The sequence below is a fragment of the Spea bombifrons genome, chromosome 4 (genome assembly GCF_027358695.1).
Source record: "Spea bombifrons isolate aSpeBom1 chromosome 4, aSpeBom1.2.pri, whole genome shotgun sequence".
In the NCBI taxonomy this organism is placed as follows: Eukaryota; Metazoa; Chordata; class Amphibia; order Anura; family Pelobatidae; genus Spea; species Spea bombifrons.
This window is the reverse complement of record NC_071090.1, coordinates 40,928,481-40,951,789: the sequence shown is the minus strand read 5'-3', so window position 1 is coordinate 40,951,789 and position 23,309 is coordinate 40,928,481. Positions and strand designations below refer to the sequence as shown.

General features: G+C 35.8%; 1 protein-coding gene across 1 annotated transcript in view; it reads right to left on the bottom strand.

The window, feature by feature from the left end:
* LOC128492590 (dynein axonemal heavy chain 3-like) overlaps nucleotides 1-23,309 on the bottom strand; it is a 428,956-nt gene that overhangs the window by 217,975 nt on the left and 187,672 nt on the right. The window contains exons 27-31 of the mRNA XM_053465187.1: nucleotides 16,073-16,271; nucleotides 12,960-13,068; nucleotides 9,759-9,878; nucleotides 6,295-6,465; nucleotides 1,313-1,450 (exon numbers count right to left, since the gene is read on the bottom strand). Coding sequence (XP_053321162.1) covers nucleotides 1,313-1,450; nucleotides 6,295-6,465; nucleotides 9,759-9,878; nucleotides 12,960-13,068; nucleotides 16,073-16,271 — 737 coding nt within the window. The remainder of the gene's footprint in view (nucleotides 1-1,312; nucleotides 1,451-6,294; nucleotides 6,466-9,758; nucleotides 9,879-12,959; nucleotides 13,069-16,072; nucleotides 16,272-23,309) is intronic.

Sequence of the window (23,309 nt, the reverse complement as noted above, 5' to 3'; positions counted from 1 at the left end):
ATGTGAAAGTGAGAGTTGACAAGGAAGAAATTATATAAATAAATGCTGGTGTCTTACAGACCTTTCATTCATTGTAAGAATGAGGGTTTGTACGAAGTGGCAAACATGTTCCCCATGTGACAATGACATTGATTCAGAATACTCAGGAAACTGCTGCACATGAAAAATACCAGGCCTACCAGCACTCATAAGGATAAATAATATAAAACAGTAGCAAATCAGGAAAGGGAGCCCAAGTGGGTGTTGAGAGATAATGTAAAAACAACCAAAATGTAATCTGCAAATTATATTGAATATATTATGAAAAACTGGAAAAAGTTTATTCTGGTCTTTTCAGGTTTTTTGCTCCCACTGTTGGTTTTCTGGAAAACATCACAAAAACTGAAGTGCCCATTGTGTGACAGTCAGCGACTTACTGCATGACTCTAGGCCTGACTTAGGCCAGAACCCCACGCCGCCCCCTCCTCGTCAGTGTCTTTACTGCCTCAAAAGGCGAGACTTGGGCCAGATCACTGGCGACAGTCATACCTGGGAACTTCTTGGCTAATTATACTGTAAGCATTTCTATCTGACGGGTGCTTTGTGTGTAACTGAGTTGTGTAGATAACTCCCAAGCACAGTGTCAGTCTCCATTTTGAGAAAAACACATGGCCAATGACTAACTTTAACACCATTGATAGGTTTACAGTCCCATCTTTTACTCTCTCTTTTCACACTCTCAAATTTAAGTTTGAGTGATGCTTTTTTGTGCATTTTAGTTTTGCGGTTATTGTGAAACATTTTGTGCCAATTCTTTTGCCAACAATTCATAATTCATCCAAAACCACAACATCCTTGTATTAGAATTACCTACAGATTTATCTTGTTTATTGTATGAAAGTTGCTGCATAGTAATTATATTTGTTCCTAATAGAGTAAAACAGTAGCAGTGAGAAACATTTTGCTCGTAATTACGTTTATGTCAACATGGCACAAATTTAAATGCAAACCTAATTTTATAGCAACTCACTTTTCATGCAGCATCATTCTCTGCGCTATGAAAAGCAGTAATGTAAATTGACATAATGTAGCACATGCAGATAGGTCAAGGGCACCAGCTGAAGTCATTCTCCCTCAGCAGGAATAACAGCTGTGAATATTGCATTTCACTCAGAAAAATCTACATGTGCATACAAAATCCATTTTGTCAGAGAATAGCATTGGCAGTATTATATCCTAAAACTACAAAAAAATAAAATAAAACGTATATCTTACACATGGGCTTGAAGTGAGGTTTACGCGTTACAGGATGTAAATAATGCTATTTTCTCACCTGTTCAGAGCATAGCCTGTAAGTAGCAACAATTTTAGCAGCAAGACTACGCGCATCAACAAAACCCATTGAGTACAAAGAGATTTCAGCGATCAATGCATAATCTGGAACCATCATAGCCACGGTCCGAAAAAGAACCTAGAACGTGAAGGATAAAAACACGTAAATCATCATTAAAATAAAACATGAAGACAAAATAATAAATAAAACGTGGACTAAAAAGCAAAACTATTAAGGCATATCTCTTCCATTATAGACCCAATGTGAATATGAAATATAATTTCCAAAAAAAAATGAAATATGGCACAAGGTTAACCTAACTTTGCAGATAAATATTTTGTTTGTATGTAATTAATACAGTTTCAGTTATTAAATACTTCCTTGACAAAGCTAACTTTAAAAAGCCAATAAGGAGCTACTGTCACAGTACCAGATTAAGACCCTCCAGGACCCCTAAGTGTGCTCTTACTTGCAACTACACATACCTAAATAAATGTATAGAGACACACCTGCACATACTGTACATGCACACACACAATAAATCTGATTACCTGTCCTTACTTCACTTCTCCTGCACGTAGCTGGTAGTAGTGCGGTATCATTTAAGCATGTACCAAATGTGCCTAATAGATAATCTGGCCCTGCCTCCCCATAGGATTGTGAGATAAGAAAAATATATATGTTGAGCGGTCAGATTTTTGGTTGACACAAAGATATTATTAACATACTTCTCTATTAGGCAGGTCCTTGCGTACAGCTCCTCTATTATGCTCTATAGTGCGTTGTACAACCAGCACACTACCTCTCACCTTTCTCTGTTTCTTATGTTTAAGAAAGATTGTAAGTTTACGTGCAGGGCTCTCTCCACTTAATGTATCGGTTTTTCTTAGTCTGTCAATTCTTGTCTTGTCATACCTATATCGTCTTGTCATGCTATATAAATAATAATAATAATAATAATATGTATGTGAATATGAATACAGTATATCTGAATGAATAAATATGAATAGAATACAAGTTCACAAGCCTACTTCTATGACTATAGCAATATACCGTATGTTTGTTCTTGTCGTTGTTAACGTTTTATATAATTAACTTTATTATTCCTAAATTGTATCCCCCACCAGCGTAAGAGACCTGCAAATGCAGGGAAATAACATAGTAAAAACTACAGTTTAAGAATAGTTGCAAAAAATTCAAAAAATATTTGCACACGCTATAATTGTGTACATCTCAATGCCGGCCATCTGCTGCATAACATGGTGTCTGAGCACCACTTAATATTACTGTGTGAGAAAACTGGCCTCTTGCTTAGAATAGATGTGATATTTTATCCTGCCAAGTGTCACCAATACATAAGAAACTGTAACAAATATAGTACAACATGTAGCGTGTGGGTAGATTTGTACTGTTTGATTTAATAAATAGAGGATCTGATATTTATGGGAATGCTAGGAACAGTGTATGTCCAGTATACAGGCAGGTTATTTCAGAAATCTGGTTGTTTTATGGCATATCTGGTTGTTCAAAGTACATTGTCCCAGATGAAACCGCAAGAGCAGTTGTACTTAACAAAAAGCTCAAACAACTTGATGTTCTAGAAAGTACAATGCGTCACAGCTGTGTCAACAAAGTTCCCAAAAATCTTAGTAGTGATTCTGGGACAAGGGAGTTGGGGGTCTTAAGAGTTGTCAAAAATTGATATATTAGCATCTCAATTTGCTCTGGACAGCTGAAAACATTACTTGGGTACAGGTGACTTCATTCAAAAAATCTTTACTTCCTGACAAATAATCCCTTTTATAGGGGCCAGCCATGATTAGAACCATTTGGCTGCCTCATTAGCATAGAATCTTTGAAATGGATTATTAAATCTGAATTGGAATTGGAAGAACCACTCAAGGTCAGCTCATGTATGAGGTTACCAGGTATGTATACTATGGGCATACCGTTAGTTGAATGCAAAATATCAGATAATGATCGTTTTCATTTAATGGACTAAATTGAAATTTACATTTCTTTAAACATAAGTTTGACTTTTCCATTCTGACTGTGATAATTTAAGATCCAGTGTCAGCTTGTTAGTATAAAAAAAAAATACATAAAAGAGATGTGCATTTTATCTTCCTAAATAACTTTTCTTTGTAAATCACAGCAGGGTACTAGATCAGTTAAACTAACTTCTTATTCACCTCCACATGTACTATATGATATAACCTGCAGTTCTCTGCGAGAATCACACAAAGCAAGCACGCATTCTATAAAACTTAACAAGGTGAAACAGACTGAAAAGCCTCGTGAAAACCAAAATAACAATATTAAGCACTGACTTTCTGAGCACAGCTTGGTTGTATTTCCACATCGTCAAATGTTTGCTCTAATTGTTTCAAGCATGCATTAACTTTTCAACTGTCAGGTAAAGACTCGGGGCTTCAGTTCACAAACATGTATTCTATGAAGTATAGGTAAGTAAGAGAAATTGCAAACTTGAAAGTCTTTATAAGTGCATGATGCGTACCATTTTAAATACAATTAAATTGCATATCTTTACATATTAATTGATAAAAAGTGTGTGTATCATTATGTAATACTGTTTGTCTCCATCAAATTAGTATGGCTGAATGGTGTCTGTAGGGCAGGCACTACAAATGCTACAATATCACCCTAAACAGGTTCAGCCGTATGTGTTAATTGCGTTCAAGGGAGAAAAAATGATAGAACAAGAGGTTATCATTTAAAACTGCAGGGCCAGAGGCAACAATTTGTGAAAAAAGGGCAGAAATTCAGACAAGGGGCATTTCTTATATAATTGCTCCAGGGCCCAACACTCCTTAATCTTGCTTTGTTGGCATGTATGTTAGTTATGGGGGCAATTTCTTTTGCCCTTTCTCTTTTTTGCACCTTTCTTGCTGACGACTTTCCTTCATCTTCTTTCCCTTTTTCTTTTATTTTGCTTGTCTGCCTTTTTTCATTTTTTCATCCTCTTTCTATTGTTCCCTCCCACAGATATTCATATACACACAGTACTTACTGTATCCTCCACGTCCCTCCAGTATGTTCCTTGTGGCCTGTAGCTCCCTCACTGTGCTCGACACCCGGAAATGACATCACTTCTCGTGTGCAGTGCCAGTGAGGGACGATGATTGCCCCATGTTGTGGGACCCTATTGGATCATTGCTTCATGCAACAGATGAAAGGTATGGCCCAGCCAGAATGCTGGGATCCTGAAGCAATTGCTCTGTGTTCCTCCATTAACCAGGCCCTGCATACCAACTTTAGCAACCACTTGCCCTAACATCCACATGTTCAGTATAACACCAAACACTTATACATACATACACACACTCTCTCAACTGTCCTCTCTCCCTCTATTACGCTTCCCTTTGTGCTTCTAAACCAGAGCTCACCTCCTGACACCCTATTACCATTTGCTGCAAAACAATTATGGTTATTCCATACACTAAAACAAACCATAACATAAACAGACACCCTTACACCCGAAGAAAAGTATCTTGCTTTAGTGGCCCAGAAAGGCTGCATTCTGCTTTAAAGGTAAGTTTATACTCACCAGCCTATTGTGTTTAGTTATACTACTGTGATACATGATAGGTAGCTGTTGTTATTCTTTCATTTTCATTGGCGTTTCTCAGTATATTGCCGTTAACAATCTGAGCAACTTCTTTACTAAACAACAATCTGTTAAACAGACCACCTATTCAGTTACATTATTAAAAAGTATTTTTTACTAAATTCCCAATGGGGGGGGTCATTTCATTAGGTCATTTCATTAGGATAGGATCATATTATATTTGTTACTCATTTGTTGATGCTTATCCTCCAATCTTTCAATGCATTAGAAAGCCGAATTGAAGGATACCACCAAAAATTGCTGTAAACACATACACACAAATTCAATATTCACCCAAATCCTTATGTTTCTTTATATATACATTTCTTTTCCAGGAATAAGTAGAAAATCTCTTGTGAATAGAATTCTAATCTCTCTTTAAAAAAATCGTGTATATTTTCTTTCATTTGATTAGAACGATATGAACGATATTTAAATTAGACAGAATTGTAAGTATTCTAGTTGTCTGTTCTAATTAAAATTTAAATTGAAACCTAGGTTCTAACGAACAGAAGCTTAGTTCCAGGTCTAGAGGGAACGGTCTTTAGATGACTTGAAAAAACTATTCACAAAAGGAAATCAGATTCACATGGGAGCTAATATTGGGGTTTTTTTTTGTAGCAAACATAGGGCGTACAGACATAGAGTGCATAATATATGTCAGCTATTTAATTGGTCATTAAATGCAATAATAATAATATCTATATATATATAATTATAAATATACGGTAATGTTATTGATGACTTAGGAACCTCAGCAACCATCTAACATACACATGCTGACTTAGACTATGTACAGTTGTGATGTAAGGCAACCACTATACACCATCAATCAAAAACTAATATTCATTCATTAGACCTGTGCTACCTAGTTGCGTGATTTCTCAATATTTTGCACTAAAAGTGATGTATACAGGCATATAAAATAATAAAAAGAAACAAAATGTATTTGGATTCCTGGTATTCATAAACTAAAATACAGATCAAAGCCCTTACATGTTTGCAATAAAGAAGAATTAGGAATACTTTTTTTTTTTAAATAAACCCAAATTGGAGAATAACAACCTTTTTAGTCTGTAAACAAGGTGCACTTAACACACACACACACATATATAATCATCCCCCTTCACAGAACCATGAAGTCTGAGAATTGACTATCCATTTTAAAGGGAAGGAAAAATGGGCAGACTAGATAGTTAAAATGGTCAAATATGGTCTTATATGATTCTATACATTTGCCTCTTTTTCAAACTACAACAATTCTGCCCCAATAATATTTATTTTTGTTTTATATTAACCTGCAGCACGTAATGGGTTTATGCTATCTTTATTTTTCCATAGAATAGTACCATACCTTCAAGTTATCTGGAAGTTCAGCTCTTCCTGCATATCCTGGATTCATAGTAATAAATACTGTACAGGATGAGTCCAAACATATTTCAGTTCCTTCAAATATAAAGGTTTTTACTTGCTCGGATATTGCCCGTTGAATTGTCTGAATTTGTTGGGCGACTACAGAAAGCACCTGTAACAAGATATAAGGCAATCTTTCAGAACCTGTTCTTCCTTTAGTTACTACATACAAATGCCTTTCAGGACCTCCAATTTACCAAATAAGAACATATAGAAACAAATCGACATCATGCATTTATATAAATGGTATGTATGCATTTTTCGCAAAAAAATGGTATGTATTCCTGCTGTCAGGAACCATATATTACGCTTGAATACAGAAGCATAACCAGAAACAGTTCAATGAAATGTTGAGTTAAGGTTAGTGTATAGGATGTATAGAGTGGCTGATTTGTCAAAAAAAACGCAGGAAATGTATTTGAGAATAAAATTAAAATCCCAAATCTTTATGTTTGATTTCTGAAGAATGGTTTATTTCTTTTTATAAGCATCCTGTTCTTCACATTATATGATTCATATATTATCTCACCCTTTCTCTCTCTCTGTCTCTTTTTTGTTTTGCTCTTGTCCCCGTGTAAATGATATTTAGGCATAAGAACCATCCAAAATCAGCACCATACATCGCTCCATACAAAGTGCTTTTTTTTCTCTAAAACAGTAAATGTTTTTAATTTATTGTGTCCCTTTCCATATGCACATCATATCCTGTGTATTTTTGACCTAATAATGTCATAATAATTTTTTCTCACTCACTTCAGTTATGCGATTTTTTTTTAATTACTCACAAACCTACTTCTGTGCTCTATATGAAACACCTGGTTCCTTACTCTTCCATAATCTGTGCTACAGTGACAGTGGAAAAGACAGGTCATGGTAGGGTTCAGTCTTGAACTCAATCAGTGGGAAGAATATACTACGCTAGAGCACTCAAGAAATGTCAATGTGCAGAAGGCCTAGCAGTGAGTATACAAGCAGCGTTTGAATGTGATTTTTTTTGTTTTGTTTCATTCATTTATTATTGAAAAAAATCTAGGTACAACTTTCATTCATGTTTGCCCTTTGCATAATACCGGTATTATTGTATACTCTATATTTAACATATTTATTGTACTTTCAGTTGTGAGCACTTTTTATTTCCCTTCAAGACAAGGCTTTAGTACTTGAGTCTTGTGACATCATTGTCTTGTTTTCTCCTACTGACATTTGCGGTCTGTTATTTCTGTATTATATTTATTACTGTTATTGTGTCCCAATTCATTCAAAGCCTGGAGCAAAATGCAGCTGATGTATTGGATTTAATATCATCTAAAATGTATACAACAATTGTGACATTGAAGCTAAGATCAGAATAATATGCAGCAAGAATTGCAATTGTGGATACTGACTTGATGGATATAAGAAATATTAAATAGAATATGCTGGTCCAGTCTATTTACACATATTTAATAAGAAAAAAGTAATTAACATATTTCATTTAAAGTTGCTTTAGATCACTCATCAAACATTGTAGACTTAACATAGAGTTCAAACATTTTCTTAGTCCAAACAAGCTATATTAGTTTTTAATTATTTCAGGCTCGAGGCAGACTTCCATTTCTCACCGAATCTAAACGTCCATTTTTAGTAAGTTTACATTTATAGGAAAATCTGGGTGTATCTAATTAAATAGAGGAGCCCCCAAGTGACAGATACTGTAAACAGATTACTCTTCATAATTTCTCTAACACATGGTAAAAATAAAGTAACTTGTATATTCAACTCGCATGCCGTTGCCTGAGTTTTAAAAGAGTGTAAATGAAACAAAAATAAATACATTTGCAACAAACCCAAAGAATCGAAGCACCCGGACCTCCTGCTAAACAAGGGGGATGTTGAGTGCCCCTTTTTACACATCCTGTGTGTGGTAGGCAGGGGGGTGATCCCACCTATGCCCCCTGTTCCAAAAGGGATGCAGGTGGTAAATTATTTATAACAACACCCTCCAGGGCCCACCTGTCTCCTTCCAATGCCCATGGGGAGTTGAAGCAAAATGAAGCATTTGGAGAATAGAGACCCTCACAGAGAATAGAGGATGGGGTGAACTGGCGCACAGCAATACATAAGCATGCTTGCTTCTGTCCATTTTAGAATTATCTGCTATCGGACACAGATAGGATTATTTTTATTTTATTAGCACTTTTGTTCTGTTTTTTAGATTGGTAGAATGTCTCCTTGAGGGGGGTATGGGTGGGGTATGGGTGGGCTCTGTTCCTCCCATAGGTTAACTGATTATATCTGAACCCTACCCTATGCAATTTTGTCATAAGTTGGATAATGAGTGGGGTAAATGAATCATATGTCCTAAGAAGGTGCGGCGAAATGTGCAACATGCAGTTGCAAGTTGTAATTTGCTTGTTTTTTCTCAACACCACACCTATGTGGTCAAGTGGACCCAAGGCAAGCATTATCTTATGCAAGTGCAAATGTCAGGGACAGTAAAAAGTGTGCAAGCTGGTTTGCGTAGCATTATCTGCCTGCTAGCATGCACTTGAGTTTTAGTGAATGAGAGGACTCGGTTGGCTCTTCATAGTCAATTGCTGGAATGAAACATTTTATCACTCCTCAGCTCACTGTTTAGTGAAATAACATTGTTGCTTTTCTCTTTTTTGGGTTGGAAAAATGGTTATCCCATTGAACACTTTAAGATTTATTCACTAAAAGGAGAGTTGACAGGTGAGTTTGCAGGAGCTTTTGTGTATCAGCTTCTTGTCTTTACTATACATTATGGACGAGCAACCCCAGTGAGCGTATGCTGTAGGAAGAATTTGGCTGGCCCTGTATAATCTATAGTTAACAGCAAGATTTTTTGCAAGTCACCTGATGAATTATGCATTATACAGGGTCAGCTCATCCATTCTTACTGGAAAAATGTATCGGTTTGGCCCTTCCTAATGAATAGTAAAATGAGAGAATTAAAACTACAACTCACCTGCAAACTCTCCTTCCAACTTTACCTTTAGTTAAGAAACACTTCTGAAGAAGTTATATTCATTAACATTTGCATAGCACACGATTTTAATCCATTTGTTTAAAAAAAAAAAAAAGTATTTTCAGTTTGGTGGTGTTAGCATGTTAATGAAAGAGTTAATGTAGCACTTCATTAAAATATATATTTTTTAAATACAGTTTATGACCACACAATCTTTTGACATGCTATAAGGATAATGTTAATATTTTGTAATAAAACAGTTAAATAGTTAAAAGGCTTATATAATTCCATGAGTATTACTATAAAATGCTATATGTAAACATGAAAGTGCTAAATTTGAAAGTCAATATTATGTTCGGCATTTATATTTGCACTTGTCAGTTTCAGCATTCGGATTGCATACTAAGTTCGCTGGGATACTGGTGTGTTAGAATTACCTCCAGCTCAATACGATTAAATTCATCAAAGCATGCCCAAGCTCCAGACTGTGCCAGACCTTTGAAGAATTTCCCCATGGCTTTATAGTCTAGTCCATCCGAGCAGTTAAAAACAACACACTGGAAGTAAAGAGAAAAAAAAAATCAAAGTTTTATGTTACCATAACACAAAAAACATCAAAACAATTTCAATAACTAAAGATACCCCAAATAAGATTTAACTATTAGTTTAATCATTAAAAAATAAATATATATTAATACAAAAAATATAACAGAACAGTAGGTCATCTACAGTGCACATATAAATATATATATATATATATATATATATATATATATATATATATATACACACACACACATATTTACATACATACAAAGTTTTATTATACTTCCTAGTGCCTACTTTTCCCCCTGTTTTTTATTAAATATATGAATGTGTCTTCCCTCCTAAGAATACCTTAAATATCTGCTTGTGTTCTAGTTTTTCTTGTGGTGTCAATCACACTATAAACTTTTTTATTCTTATTATAGTTCACAGCCAACTTAGCCATAATCTCTTTGTTGATAATGAGTTTTTAATAAATAAAGAGTTGGAAATTCATTGCCTATTTGATGATACTTGGTAACTTAAATCTGAGGATAAAGGTCATCGGTAAAAACAATTACTGAGTTATGGGTCATCAGGATGAGGAGATGCAGACAGTACTTACTTTAATCTTATTGTATGTGTAGGGAGACTTTGAATTGGGAACACCACTGCAAACTGAGTTTCAGGTCTTGATACAATCTCCTAACTTAGTTCATGTTCATCATTGATAGCACCAATTAATCAATACATTACTCAATTAAATCAATAAATCCTTGATTCATTGATTCATTTATTGATTAATTGGTACTATCAATGATGAACATGAACTAAGTTAAGAGATTGTATCAAGACCTGAAACTCAGTTTGTGCCAGTGTTCCGAATTCAACATATCTGTCGTGAGGACTTAATATATGCCAAGAGAATGGATACGTTATTATAGTCAGGTTAATCAAACTTATAAGCAATTTCATGCCTAGATAAATTGGCATGTAACATATTTGGATGACTATGTTTTCAAAGTTTACTTAACAGGGAAAGTGTTTAGTCCTTCTCCCAAGTTAAGGAATAACTCGATTGAGGTTGCATGCCTTCACATGGCAAAACTTGCAGATTCACTACTGCAACTTTACATTTTTACGATTTGCAAAGGCATGCAAGTTCAGTGAGAATTTCCATATCCTTCCCTGAAACTCTCAAAAATAGTGGATTAGATTAGTGTCTTAAATGGCTTGCAATGTATTATGTAAGTTTAACATTTTGGATTGCCCAATTCCTTAGATGAAAAATGAGCACTGATCGCGTTGCTGATCATAGCTGTTTGACCTTGAATACGTGATTTTATTTTTTCCCCAACAGGTTGTATCATTTTAATACCAATGTAGTGGACAGTGATTTTTACTATTACCCAAATGGTGCTTGGATGAGCCTCATCCTCTCCTACCATCGGGACTTAAAGGTGGTAGGGATATTTGTTTTTTATTATTGTTTACTTAAAAACCTCCATTTTACATTGCAGGGCATTTGGGAAGGCAAGATGAGGTCTGTGTCCCTGTAGAGGGGCATTTAGTTACTTTTTTATTATACTTAACCCATCAAGTTGATTTTGTTACTCCCCTGCCCCACTGTACACTGAGTGAGAGAAGAGGGGGGCAATTGTTGTTCCCCTTGGTTTAATAGGGTGCTTAATTTCATTGTTTAAATATTAAGAATTTAAGGATTTTTTTTCACAGAGAAGTAAGAGGTATTTTTCATCTTGAATAGGTTCCACAATATTTTTGGTTTCGTTGCTCTAAATTTAATCACCAAGAGTAAAAGCACAAACATCTCACTTTTCTATTTTCTATTTCATCTATAGAGGGGTAGTCAGGCTCTGCTTTCTTTTCTAGTAACAATAACACCATAGCGATAGCAAAAAGCAATTTTATTTTTGAGATTGGAACCTTGAACATTTGCATAAAAACTCAAAATTGAGCATTGAACTCAAAACTATTTAAACTTGTATTAAACACTAATAATATAAAACAATATAATTGTTACTAATAATTGCTATTAATATTTTTTATATAATCTGGTAAATAAAGTCAGCTTTTCTGTTTCTCGGAAAAGGTCGTGGGAATATCCATTTTCAAAATAACCTAAAAAAAATGTAGACTTATCACCTGTCAATATATGACTTCATTCTGACACTTTCACCAATTTCCTGTCCGAGTCACTTGTCAATAGAATTGATGCATGGAATGCCTCACTCTCATTACAAAGTAAACATTTTTGACAATGGTGTTTAACTTCCAATGGGGGATTTATAAAATACTTTTTAAATTGTCTATTCCTCCTTGAAAATCCAAGAGTTTAAATAAGCAAAGAGAAAAATGCTGCTGCAGAAATACACTTTTATAACATTTGTGGATCATACCCTATTTTTTAATAGTAAATATTATTAACCTGGCTGCATATACAAGGGTTGGAGAATGGATGTTATGATCAGTATTTGTGGCCATAATCCTGCCAGGGGAGAATATAGATTTTTAGAGTTTATATTTAGTCAGCATTTTGTATTACTACACAATATGTTTAATATTATCCAGAAAACCTAGTTTGCTTGAAGCTTTCAAAGCTGGTTTAGAGAAAACACTGCCTATAAAGATGTAAACTAGATCAGCCTAAATTAAAAATATTAGAAATAAATACCTAAGATCCACCTCATTGGATATAAAGATTCAATTATGTTTAGATTTATCTCTTAGAATGGGTTCCCACCATAAAACCATTCCATGGGTTGTTTTTTTGTAAGGACACACACACTAGACTGCACATGAACATGCACCTAAACTGCAGTTGTGAGAACGGTAACTCCAACGGAGAGTTCTCAGGAACTAGTTTTAGGATTAAAAACTCATATCTTTGAGTAAGAAGGTTTTAGGCTACATTGAAGAAAAAGTTGCAGTAATTAGGTTGGCGTGTTCTTCTGATACATGTTACCTGGAAGTGCAAGTTCAAAAATGGTGCCATGGGTGCATCTCTGTGATTTTATTTCTTCCCTTTTTCCAGAAACTGGGACCATAAACGTGTAATGTGGTCATAAAAGGTTTTTCTATATACTTTACCCTACCTGTTTAGCTACTGCTCTAGCCAAGTCTTTACATGTCTCTGTTTTCCCGGTTCCAGCTGGACCTTCTGGAGCCCCACCAAGATTGAGCTGTAGTGCTCCCATTAAGGTTCTACAAGGGTAAGCATAGTGTGTTAATAGCTGAAAACATAACGCTTTTCTGAGCCTAATATAACCTTAATAATTTATACATTGTTTAGTTTACAGCACATTTCTCTCTTTGGCTTCCACCTTGTAGCAGGACTTCTTAAATGTATTAACATTCACGAGTGACACAACAAACAAATTTACATACAATATTAAAAAATCTTAAACATTTTGATACCATCTGTGGGTCATATATGTGACGTTATTGGCACAAAGAACTTTGGGACTTGTCCATGTTTGTTACTTCTCATTTCTTCCACAAATGTTCTGCCCCTGTTGGTTTTGTTTACCCACTCTTACAGAGTTTACTATTTCAAGGGTGTCAGCAACATCACAATGTAGTATCACATACAATTCCCATGGATTTCAGTGCAAATGTTCTAAAGATGTGAGTAGTTAATGTTTATTAGCTGTGATCTGACTAAGCCTAAATTAAGTAAGTATGGGCATTATGGTGAGGCATATACTGGGGTGTTTTGTGCATAAATTAAACTAAATCGTTTGTTAAGAAAAAAAAATTGCACCAAAGCAAGATCAAACCTTAATTCCACAATCCTGAGTAAAGATTTTCAGTAACATGGTAAGTCTCATATTAAAGGTATATTTTACATATTTTGATTTTTAATGTCTTATTTGTAGATATCCTAAAGTTTTATACTGTGGTGTTATAAAAACTATTTTATTCCCGGTAATGCAAAGGTCACTGTGTACCGTGTTAAAGAAAAAGTAGTAAATAAATGGCTGTTCCACAGTAAAAGACAGGTGGTATTTGACTCACTCTTGTTTTTGTAATTCTGAAGCTACTTTAAATGTATTAACTTTGCCAGAAACAACAAATCACAAACAAACTTGCTGTCTGCATGTACATAGTCACATTAATTGTTGTCTGGAAATGGCAGGGTGACATTATTTCAATAAGACACCCGTACGACACCAAAAGACATTAAAAGAAATGTTATCTGGCAGGAGGGAATTTTTCTAACGTTCCTATGGTGAATCATTACACTCACTTTATCCAAGCTAAATGTCTTCCTTGGAAGGTATTTATATTAAACAAAGTTCCTTTTTTAACGTTGCTATGAAACAGAGAATCAATGGGCATATCGTTAAACACTGTCAAAACTTAGATAAAGTTAGAAACACAGGGCTCTTTCAATACAAAGGGCCAGTCGGTGCAGTGTAGTATGTATATTGTGTGCTAGAAATGTTACCAAATGCTACACACCTGAAGGAAAACGAAGCAGAGAGCTCAAAATTTTAATTTGTATTTTGTTTTGTTTTTTTCACTCTAACTCTCTAACACTCACTCTTACTCACTCTCTTTCAATGTCTCCTTACCTTCTCTGTTAATCTCTTCCATGTCCCATCTTCTTTTCCGTGGGCTTTGCTTACTCTTTTGCCTCTTCTTTTTTCTTCGCTTCTTCTGTCTTCTTTTTTCTCAATGGGGAATGGGGCAGAAGCTGTCCCTGTGGTATGCTTTAGTAGAAGTACTCCAAAAGACCAGAAAGAGAGGTGCAGAAATGGTTCTCTTTTTCTTTGGATCTGTCTTCATTATTCAGGTGTCTTGAAGTACTTCCACAAAAATGAGGAGCCACAGTGCACACCACAGGGACAGCTTCTACCCCATTCACGCAGAGGCCTCACCATTTTCCAAGAGGCCAAGTAAATGGAGCTAATAGCAGGGAGAAGTGGACCAAGAAAGAAAACAGAAGAACGAATACACAAGAATAGGCAAGAGAAGAAGTGGAGCTGCAGAAAAAGAGAGGGAGACATCCATATCTTTCTTATCCCACTGTCACCAGCCCTATTATTTTGCCTTCCCTTAGTTACCTCCCTTATCCTTCTTTATGAGAGGTCACTCTATTAAGCATACCTAAAGAAAATTATGCAGGAGAAGACATGGGACTATATTCTGAGTCAGACTTGCACAGATATAAACATTTATGAACAGTCTGTACACAGTGACATATTTTTGCCTAAGTTGAATAGGCCTAGAGCAGCAGATCTAGGGAGCAGCAGTCCCTGGGGTGTTTCTCTTAATGGGCTGGTTGAAGATATCTCTCTCTAAGCCAGATAATGCCACAGAGGTCTGCACAGACTTATCTAGTACATTTACCAGGTGTCCTAAGTTGAAGAATTGGCATACGACATCATGCCACTGCTCCGCAGAACAACCCAGAGCGAGAGAAGACACCCCTCAGAATAGTAGGATTGGGGCAGTGTGTGTGCCTCCAAATAGTTACTAGTGTTATGTATTTTATTCATTTATTCATTTGTTTAACAAAGTGGAACAATCAACATTTTTCATTGTAAACACACCTTTGAGAATCACTGTATAATTACAAATCTCTTATTCTTAAAATTGCATTTCACTAAAAATGAGCATAGTCTTAACATTTTCTTAAAATTATAAATAATACAAAATAAAAGTATAATAATAATAATAATTTGTCATATAGGTAGTAGAGCAAGGTTAATGTAATTTATAAATTAAATTGACATGTCCATATTATTGTGACCTTTTTAAAATGGCACTTTAAATAAAATGTATCACTGTGGTTACAATACATTACAAAATAGTATATCAGCGGCGCCAGTACCACATAATAGTTCTCAAGATCCTTTATAGAATATTGTATGTGGTTTTATACCAATTAGAGAAAAAAACAGCTTGGTACCACTGTTTTATTGAAGAGTAGGCAGATTATTACTGAGCCTGACCTGTACTCAAGATCTTATACTTTAACAGCCTTTTTTTTTAATCATCTTTCAGTAACACAGTAATTTGCTTACAGTGGCATCTATACAAGTATACCTGTACATCTGTAACTGTATCATCTGTAAAAAAAAATGACTAACACAATGTGATGTAAACAATATTATATTTCTAAAGTGAATCTTTGAACCACACTGTGGTAATGTAAAGATGGTTTAATACTCAGGATTGCATAATGCAATAAAATTTGTACCTGAAGCAGCGATCAGTAAGTGGTGTAAGGACAAGTCTCCCTGAGTTGCCCAAATATTCCGATCCATATGGTACAGTTGTTGTGACCATTCGTACAACAACATTTTTTTCTTCCCAATAATATCTGAGTTGTGCGATCCAGCTAAAATCAGAGTTACTTGTAATCCTACGGGTATACAAGCTGGAAACCACATCCCGAGCTGTAATAAAGAGACAATTGCATTATTAATGATTATTTTTCATTATAAACACATTCTTTAACATAGGCTGGTATGCCAATATGACAATATCTTGTGTGTGAGAGATTAAAAAAAACAAAGACTTCCAGGAGGAGGATAGAAAATGGCCACCTGCAAGGTTCTCTACTATGGTCTTGGTGGGGATCCAACTCCATCCACTTCCTGAGGACTCAGACTGGAATGCCTTACTAAAATATCAGCGGGTAAATTTCTGGGAAGCTGACCAATGTATCCCCAAGAGTCTCCAATAGTAGATGAAGTAACCACAATGTGCATTGCAGAAACCTCTTTTGAGGACAGCATATTATTAGCATAAGGTGCTCAACATTGTGCACCCCTGGACCTGGGATCTATAAGATACAAATATCAACTTCTGGCACCATGAAGACACCACTGCTTCTCTTTGTAAGGTTATTTATGTGTGTATTTTTAATAACCTGTAGTACACTATATGGACAAATGTATTGGGACACCTGACCATTGCACCAACAGCGACTTTGATGACACTGCATTCTAAAACAATTTATATTAATCTGAAGTTGGTCCCTCCTTTGCAGCTATGACAGCATCCATTATTCTGGGAAGGCTTTCCACAAAATTTTAAAGTTTTTTTGCCCATTCATCCAGTAGAGCATTTGTGAGGCCAGGCACTGATGTTGGTTGAGAAGGCCTGACTCGCAATCTCTGTCCAACTTCATCCCAAAGGGGTTAAATGTCAGGGGTCTGTGCGAAACAGTCAAGTTTTTTCAGACAAGTCCATGTTGGTGTAATGGTCAGGTGTCACTTATACCTTTTTTCCATATTAGTGCATGTGCTGGTGATTAACATTAACACTTCTGATTGTTATCTCTCTTTTATAATGTGAACAGTCAGGAAAGGGACACTATTCATTCTTACTGGTATGCTTTTTATGTTTTGTTTAAAAAAATGACTGTAGATTGTAGGCACTCTTATGATTACACAAGAAACCTTAGCATTATAACAAGGAGCACCATTGTATACTGTTATCTTATGTACTGTATAATGTGTACTCTCTGCTGAATAAAATATATTTGTTTAAAAAGGCAAAGGTTTTGGTTTCAGCTTTTATGTTAAGCAATTACAAAAGAATGCTGTTTAACACAAACACAATGCAACATTATTTCCATAAAGAAAATAAAAGAAACACTTATCTTTATGTAATTAAATTTTTACCTATTTTTTTACCTATTTGAAAGGTGACACTAAAAACACAAAACATGCATGTAAAAATACATATGATAAAACGTCATTGCCTTGAGGTAATTCACAAGCTAAAGACTAATGAACATGCAAGGCTCAATGGAGGGTTCCAAAGCTCACTTAGTAGCTATTTGTCTCGTTTAGTATCATTTTGAGATTTAGAATCACCAGAAGGAAAGTACAACTTTGAAATGAAAAGGCCATGATCATTGATTACTATGCTACTTGACTTTTTTAACTTACATTACTTATATTTACTTACTTATATTAGAAATCTACTTTGAATGGAAGTAATATAAATGATCTTGCCACTTCTCTATATATGGGTAAACATATAAAGCATGATCTGCTCCAGATTGACAGTCTATAGTCATCTTGGGAAAAGAACAATTTCTTGCCTATACAGTTACCTAATAGAGCAAGCCAATACTAGACAAATGGGAATGTGTAAAGGGATTTGGAAAAAGACATTGTAAGTTGAAAAAATACTTGCCCTGATTAACAAAAGCCTACATATATATAGGACAGTACAAAACCTTCCAAATGCTGAACAGGATTTTCCCAATGCCAGACAGTGTGCTCTTTTTTATGGTATTATGTGCACTGGTAATTGTCTTTTAGACTGGACTGGATTACTGGACATGTGCATACGGATTTCTACGAATTTTAATTGTAGAAAATGTTGTTACATTTTTACAACTGTCCGAAAATGAGAAGGGGCCTGAACGAACCAAACGAAAATGTTCATGTCAGGACCCAGGTAAGCAGGTCGGGTAGGAGCCCATTAGCAGGGGATACTTGGAATTCCGTCTGTACCCCACGATGCCTCATAGCTGAGGGAAGGTACAGACAGGCGCAAAGAAAGACACCACACATAGGATACTGTGATATAGTCTGTATTAAGGAAGATGGCATGACAAACAAGTATTGATAATAAGTCTCTGTGACTGGAAGCCAGATGGCAGGGCGCACGGCTGGAAGCCCAATGGCAGGGTGCACGGCAGGAAGCCCAATGGCAGGGCTGACGGCAGGAAGCCCACTGGAAGGGCTGAATACAGGAAGCCCATTGAAAGGGCTGAAGGCAGGAGGCCCACTGGAAGGGCTGAAGGCAGGAAGCCCACTGGCAGGGCTGACATCAGGAAGCCCACTGGAAGGGCTGACGTCAGGAAGCCCACTGGCAGGGCTTGGGTCAGGAAGCCCACTGGCAGGGCTGGCGTCAGGAAGCCCACTGGCAGGGCTGATGGCAGGAGCCCCACTGGAAGGGCTGAAGGCAGGAAGCCCACTGGAAGGGCTGACAGCAGGAAGCCCTCTGGCAGGGCACTCGGCTTGGGAGCCAGGAACAATTCAGGATCAGGTACAGGGCCAGAACAAAATGGTCCTATAACTTCAATGCAAAGGCCCTGACTGAAGGGCAGGGCAGGTTTATAAAGGCAGGGTAATCCAGATAACAAGGTTATCCAGCTGCTTGTAATAACGAGGTCTGGGTGCTTCAGAGAGAGAAGGGCGTCTACTAGTGGTTGTTGGAAAACATGAGAGTGAATACTTAGTGCATAGTCCTGGCAGGCAGGGTGTATCCTGACAGTTTGTTTACATTTAGTTTTTTTTTTTCCCCCACTCTCACTTACTCTCTCACACCCTCTCACTCACTCATTCTCTCTCTCTCTTTCAATGTCTCCCTACTTTCTGCATGTCTCTGCCTTTCCAAAACTTCACTCCACCTCTTCTTGTTTTTTTCTTTCTACTATCCTGCTTGTCATGGCTCAGAAGAATCTGTGTGGCCCCTCCCTGGACGTCAGCGTTCGCAATATATAATAGACTTATGCATTCGGATTCGTACAAATTGCAGATTTACTGAATTTTGGTTAATTCCGCAATTCGTACGAAGCCCCAAACATGAGGCCAGGCCACCCACAACTCGGACGAAAACGAAGCAAAAACCTCAGAATTATCGTTTGACATTCATTCACACTCTCTCACACTTCTGCCAACCACTTCCACTTAGCTGACCACTCCCGCTTCTGCATTTGTTCTGCGTCTTCTATTTCTTCTCTTCTCTCTTCTCTACTTTATCTTTTACCTTCGATCCTTAATCTTCTTTCTTCGTCCGCATCTCCATTTTTTTTTTCCATTTGAAACTTTTTATTAAACCTGACAGTTACTTTTATGTGTAGCTATCATGACACTATGTTTATGAAATTAGATACAGTCTTATAAGCATAAATTGTCAGTGTACAAAACCTCAGTGCTAAAGTCTACACTTTAAAGCACATAGTAGACAAAGAAAAAAATAACAAAGCACCACAAAATCACCATTATCATTTAAGGGATGAGCTTTCCACTAGCCATCACTTATATACTGTTTCATCTAATAAAATAATATTCAATTTATATAATTATTATGCTTACTTTATTAATTATTGTGATATTTAAGTTTGGAATTTATGTTACAAAGAAATGAAATCAAAGATTTGTTTCATATCTGATTTTGCTCAGATATCTGTGCCTGTATTCTGTGATACTTAATTGAAATGTGCTTGATTAATGAGGTGTTTACTTTTTATAGTCACTATTAAAATGAAAAGCAGTCTGCTCTATCTCCTAGAATTCCATTTCAAAGGAGCTTGATGCTCATTATGAATAATCACTTGCAACTCATGAAAAAAAAAGACTAAGCTGAACAGAACTCAGGAAGTCTTAATAGAAAAATAAGTTCACTATTCTTGCATCACAAATTGTGTAGGTTATGATAAGTAACAACATTAGACAAGATACCTAAATACTTAGAGGTAAACTAAATGATTGACCATATAAGATGAACAATATAATAACAATGGAAGCTCACCTAACATGAAAGTAACAGATTGCCTACCCTTTCCAAAAAAGGTTTTCACACTTATCAGTCATATCTCAATATGGCTTTATTACTTGATTTGTTTAAATAGCACAGGGTTGAGATACACTATTTCAGTCATGCATGTCAATGGTCATGGTGCTGAGTTTTTAATCATATAATGTTTTCACTTCATGGCTGCACAACTTTATCCCTTTAAGGTCACAAACAGGCCAATAATTAAGTATACCCTTGCCTGAAAATTAGCTTAATTAAAATCCTGTAAAAACATGTAAAACAATGTAAAAACATCATCCACTTTTAATCTGATGCACATAACACTGCTATATATAAACTGCAATCTAACACGTCATATAATTCGACCATCGATATTAATGTCGACTTAGCATTTCCACTGATTCCACTTGTGTTACTTATGTGAAAAATAAATATTAATTCAGTGTAATACTTGCTTTGTAAATTGGAAAAGTCCTAGGAAATGTCCAAGAGTCAGCCACCTAAATACAGAGCCATTACATTTTTGTTACATATTACTAGCAGGCAACCCTCAGGAGAAGAGTGGATAGTGGTACAATGACTGAAATGCTGTTATGAAAGGAAAGTTAAAATTGTATTCTAAAAAAAAGTTATAACTGTCTAGAGGCAGGCTTAACTTTTATACTAACAAATTAAATGGATTTTCAGTCCACAATCTTCTTTCTTATTCATTGAAAAGGAGAGCAATTTCGCTACTGCCTCTGTAGCCATTCGATATAAACACCTTTGTAGCAGTTCTTATATTCTTCTCTTAACCTTTGGTGAACCGTCATTGTATAAATGCCACTTGTACAACTTTCTCTATATGATGAAAGGGCAATGATCTTTGAAATACCAGCAATTGGTCCAGCACCCAAAGCTTGATGTGTATCTCTCTAAATACAGGGTCCAAATATTAAACAGAATTTTCCATTGGTGCAAAGATTTATTCTATAGAGTTTAGTATAAAATAGAGATTGATACTTGTAACTTTGCTAGATATTGTGTGGCATTAATGATCCTTTGTTTTTGTAGATAAAGCAAATGTTTGTAAAGATAATTATCACTTATTTTAAGCAAGGAAAAAGGGATTTAAAAGTGCCGTAAAAAGGAATACATGTTAGAAAAACATAGATAAAGGTTTTGAAAATGGGAAATCCCACTCAACAGCTATGCTTGCGGTGCATTCCATTTCCGTAAAAGTGGTTTGGACTGGACTAGACATTGAGTCTGTTTATCTTTTTCTTTATTACTGGGTTACATACTTGAATTTACCTCCTGGGTTAAATGGTAATACGGTAGCTTTACCCAGGGTAAAATACATTGACATTTGTCCAAAAGGAATATTAAACCACAAGAGACTGAGGCTAAAATGAAGGAAAAGAAAGCATGAAAAAGTGCTGAATAAAATTCCATGGATTATCTAAAATTCATCAGAATATATATATATATATATATATATATATATATTTATTTATTTTGTTCTAACCTATTATGAACATTTTCTAAAAAGAGACAAATACAGAAGCCTTTTTTAATTTAGCTGTTGTGCTTGGTGCATAATAAATATAACAGACATGGCATGAGGACAACTCAACTTGACAAAAACCTTGAGCCATAAAGCCATACCTTCCTGTAGAATTACTTGACAAACACTCATAAAGAATTAAAATTTCAGCACATTATATCTTCTGGGACCGTTGTTGGCTGGTGTTGTAAGTAGTTTTTATAGACTGAGGTAATTTCCTCAAGAGTCTCATCAGCACAATTGATAATTCAGTTCAAAGTTATATTGCAAATATTTTTTTAGTCAAACCCCATGAGTGCCACTCTAATTCAGAAAAAGTATTCATTTTGTAGATTTTGAAAACTAATATTATGGCATTTCTTTTTAGTACTATTTTTGTAATTAACTTTTTAAGAAGAAATATAAGATCTTTAAAAAGACTGAGCATTCTTGTCACTATGTAAAGCCAATAACAGCAGTTATTGACTTTACACAATCAAATAAAATGGATGATAAACTATGTGACCAAAAGTATGTGGACAGTGACACCTCTCCACTGAGTTTGGGTTTTTTCGGCCACACCCATTGCTAACAGGCGTATAAAATCAGCATAGGCAGCCATCTCGGTAGCCAAGCAGAACACTACTTGCTGGAATGTGTCAACTGTAACGTTTGGTTGAGGGGGTCTGGGCTGGTTTTTCAGGTTTTGGGTGATGCCTCTTAGTTACAGTGAAGGGTAATTTTAATGCTATAGCACGCAAAGACACTTTAGACAATTGTATGCTATCATTTTGAGGAAGGCCCTTACCTGTTCCAGTACACAAAGCAAGCTCCATAAAGATGAGTTTTTTTGTGGCCCAGCCAGAGCCTTAACCCAATTGAACACCTTTTGGGATGAATTGGAATGCCGATTGTGAGCCAGGCATTCTCATTCAATGTTAGTGCCCAACCTTTTGATTGAATGGGCACACATTCCAAAATCTTGTAGAAAACCTAGTAGAGGCTGTTACAGACACAAAGGGGGAGGGGGCAGCTCCATATAAATACCCAGAGTGTTGGAATGGGATACCCTACAAGGTGTGATGGTCAGGTGTCCACATACATTTGGCCTTGTTGTGTACTTAAATGTGTAAATGGAAATTCAGCAAACTGGTGAAAGTGAAGTAATCTGGAACATTGCATTGATTGTTATGGAGACTGCGCTACTTTTAAAATCTTACATCAATATTGATCTATAGCCTTATCTCCCCTCTCTTGAAGAAGAACAACTTTAAATTTATTTTTGCTTGCATAGGACTACCAGTTTCAAAAATAAGTGTAAACACGGTACAAATGAAAGTGATAGAGGTATGTTCGACTTTGTAACTTCAAATTTAATTAGATTACAGATTTGTCATTGCCAAGC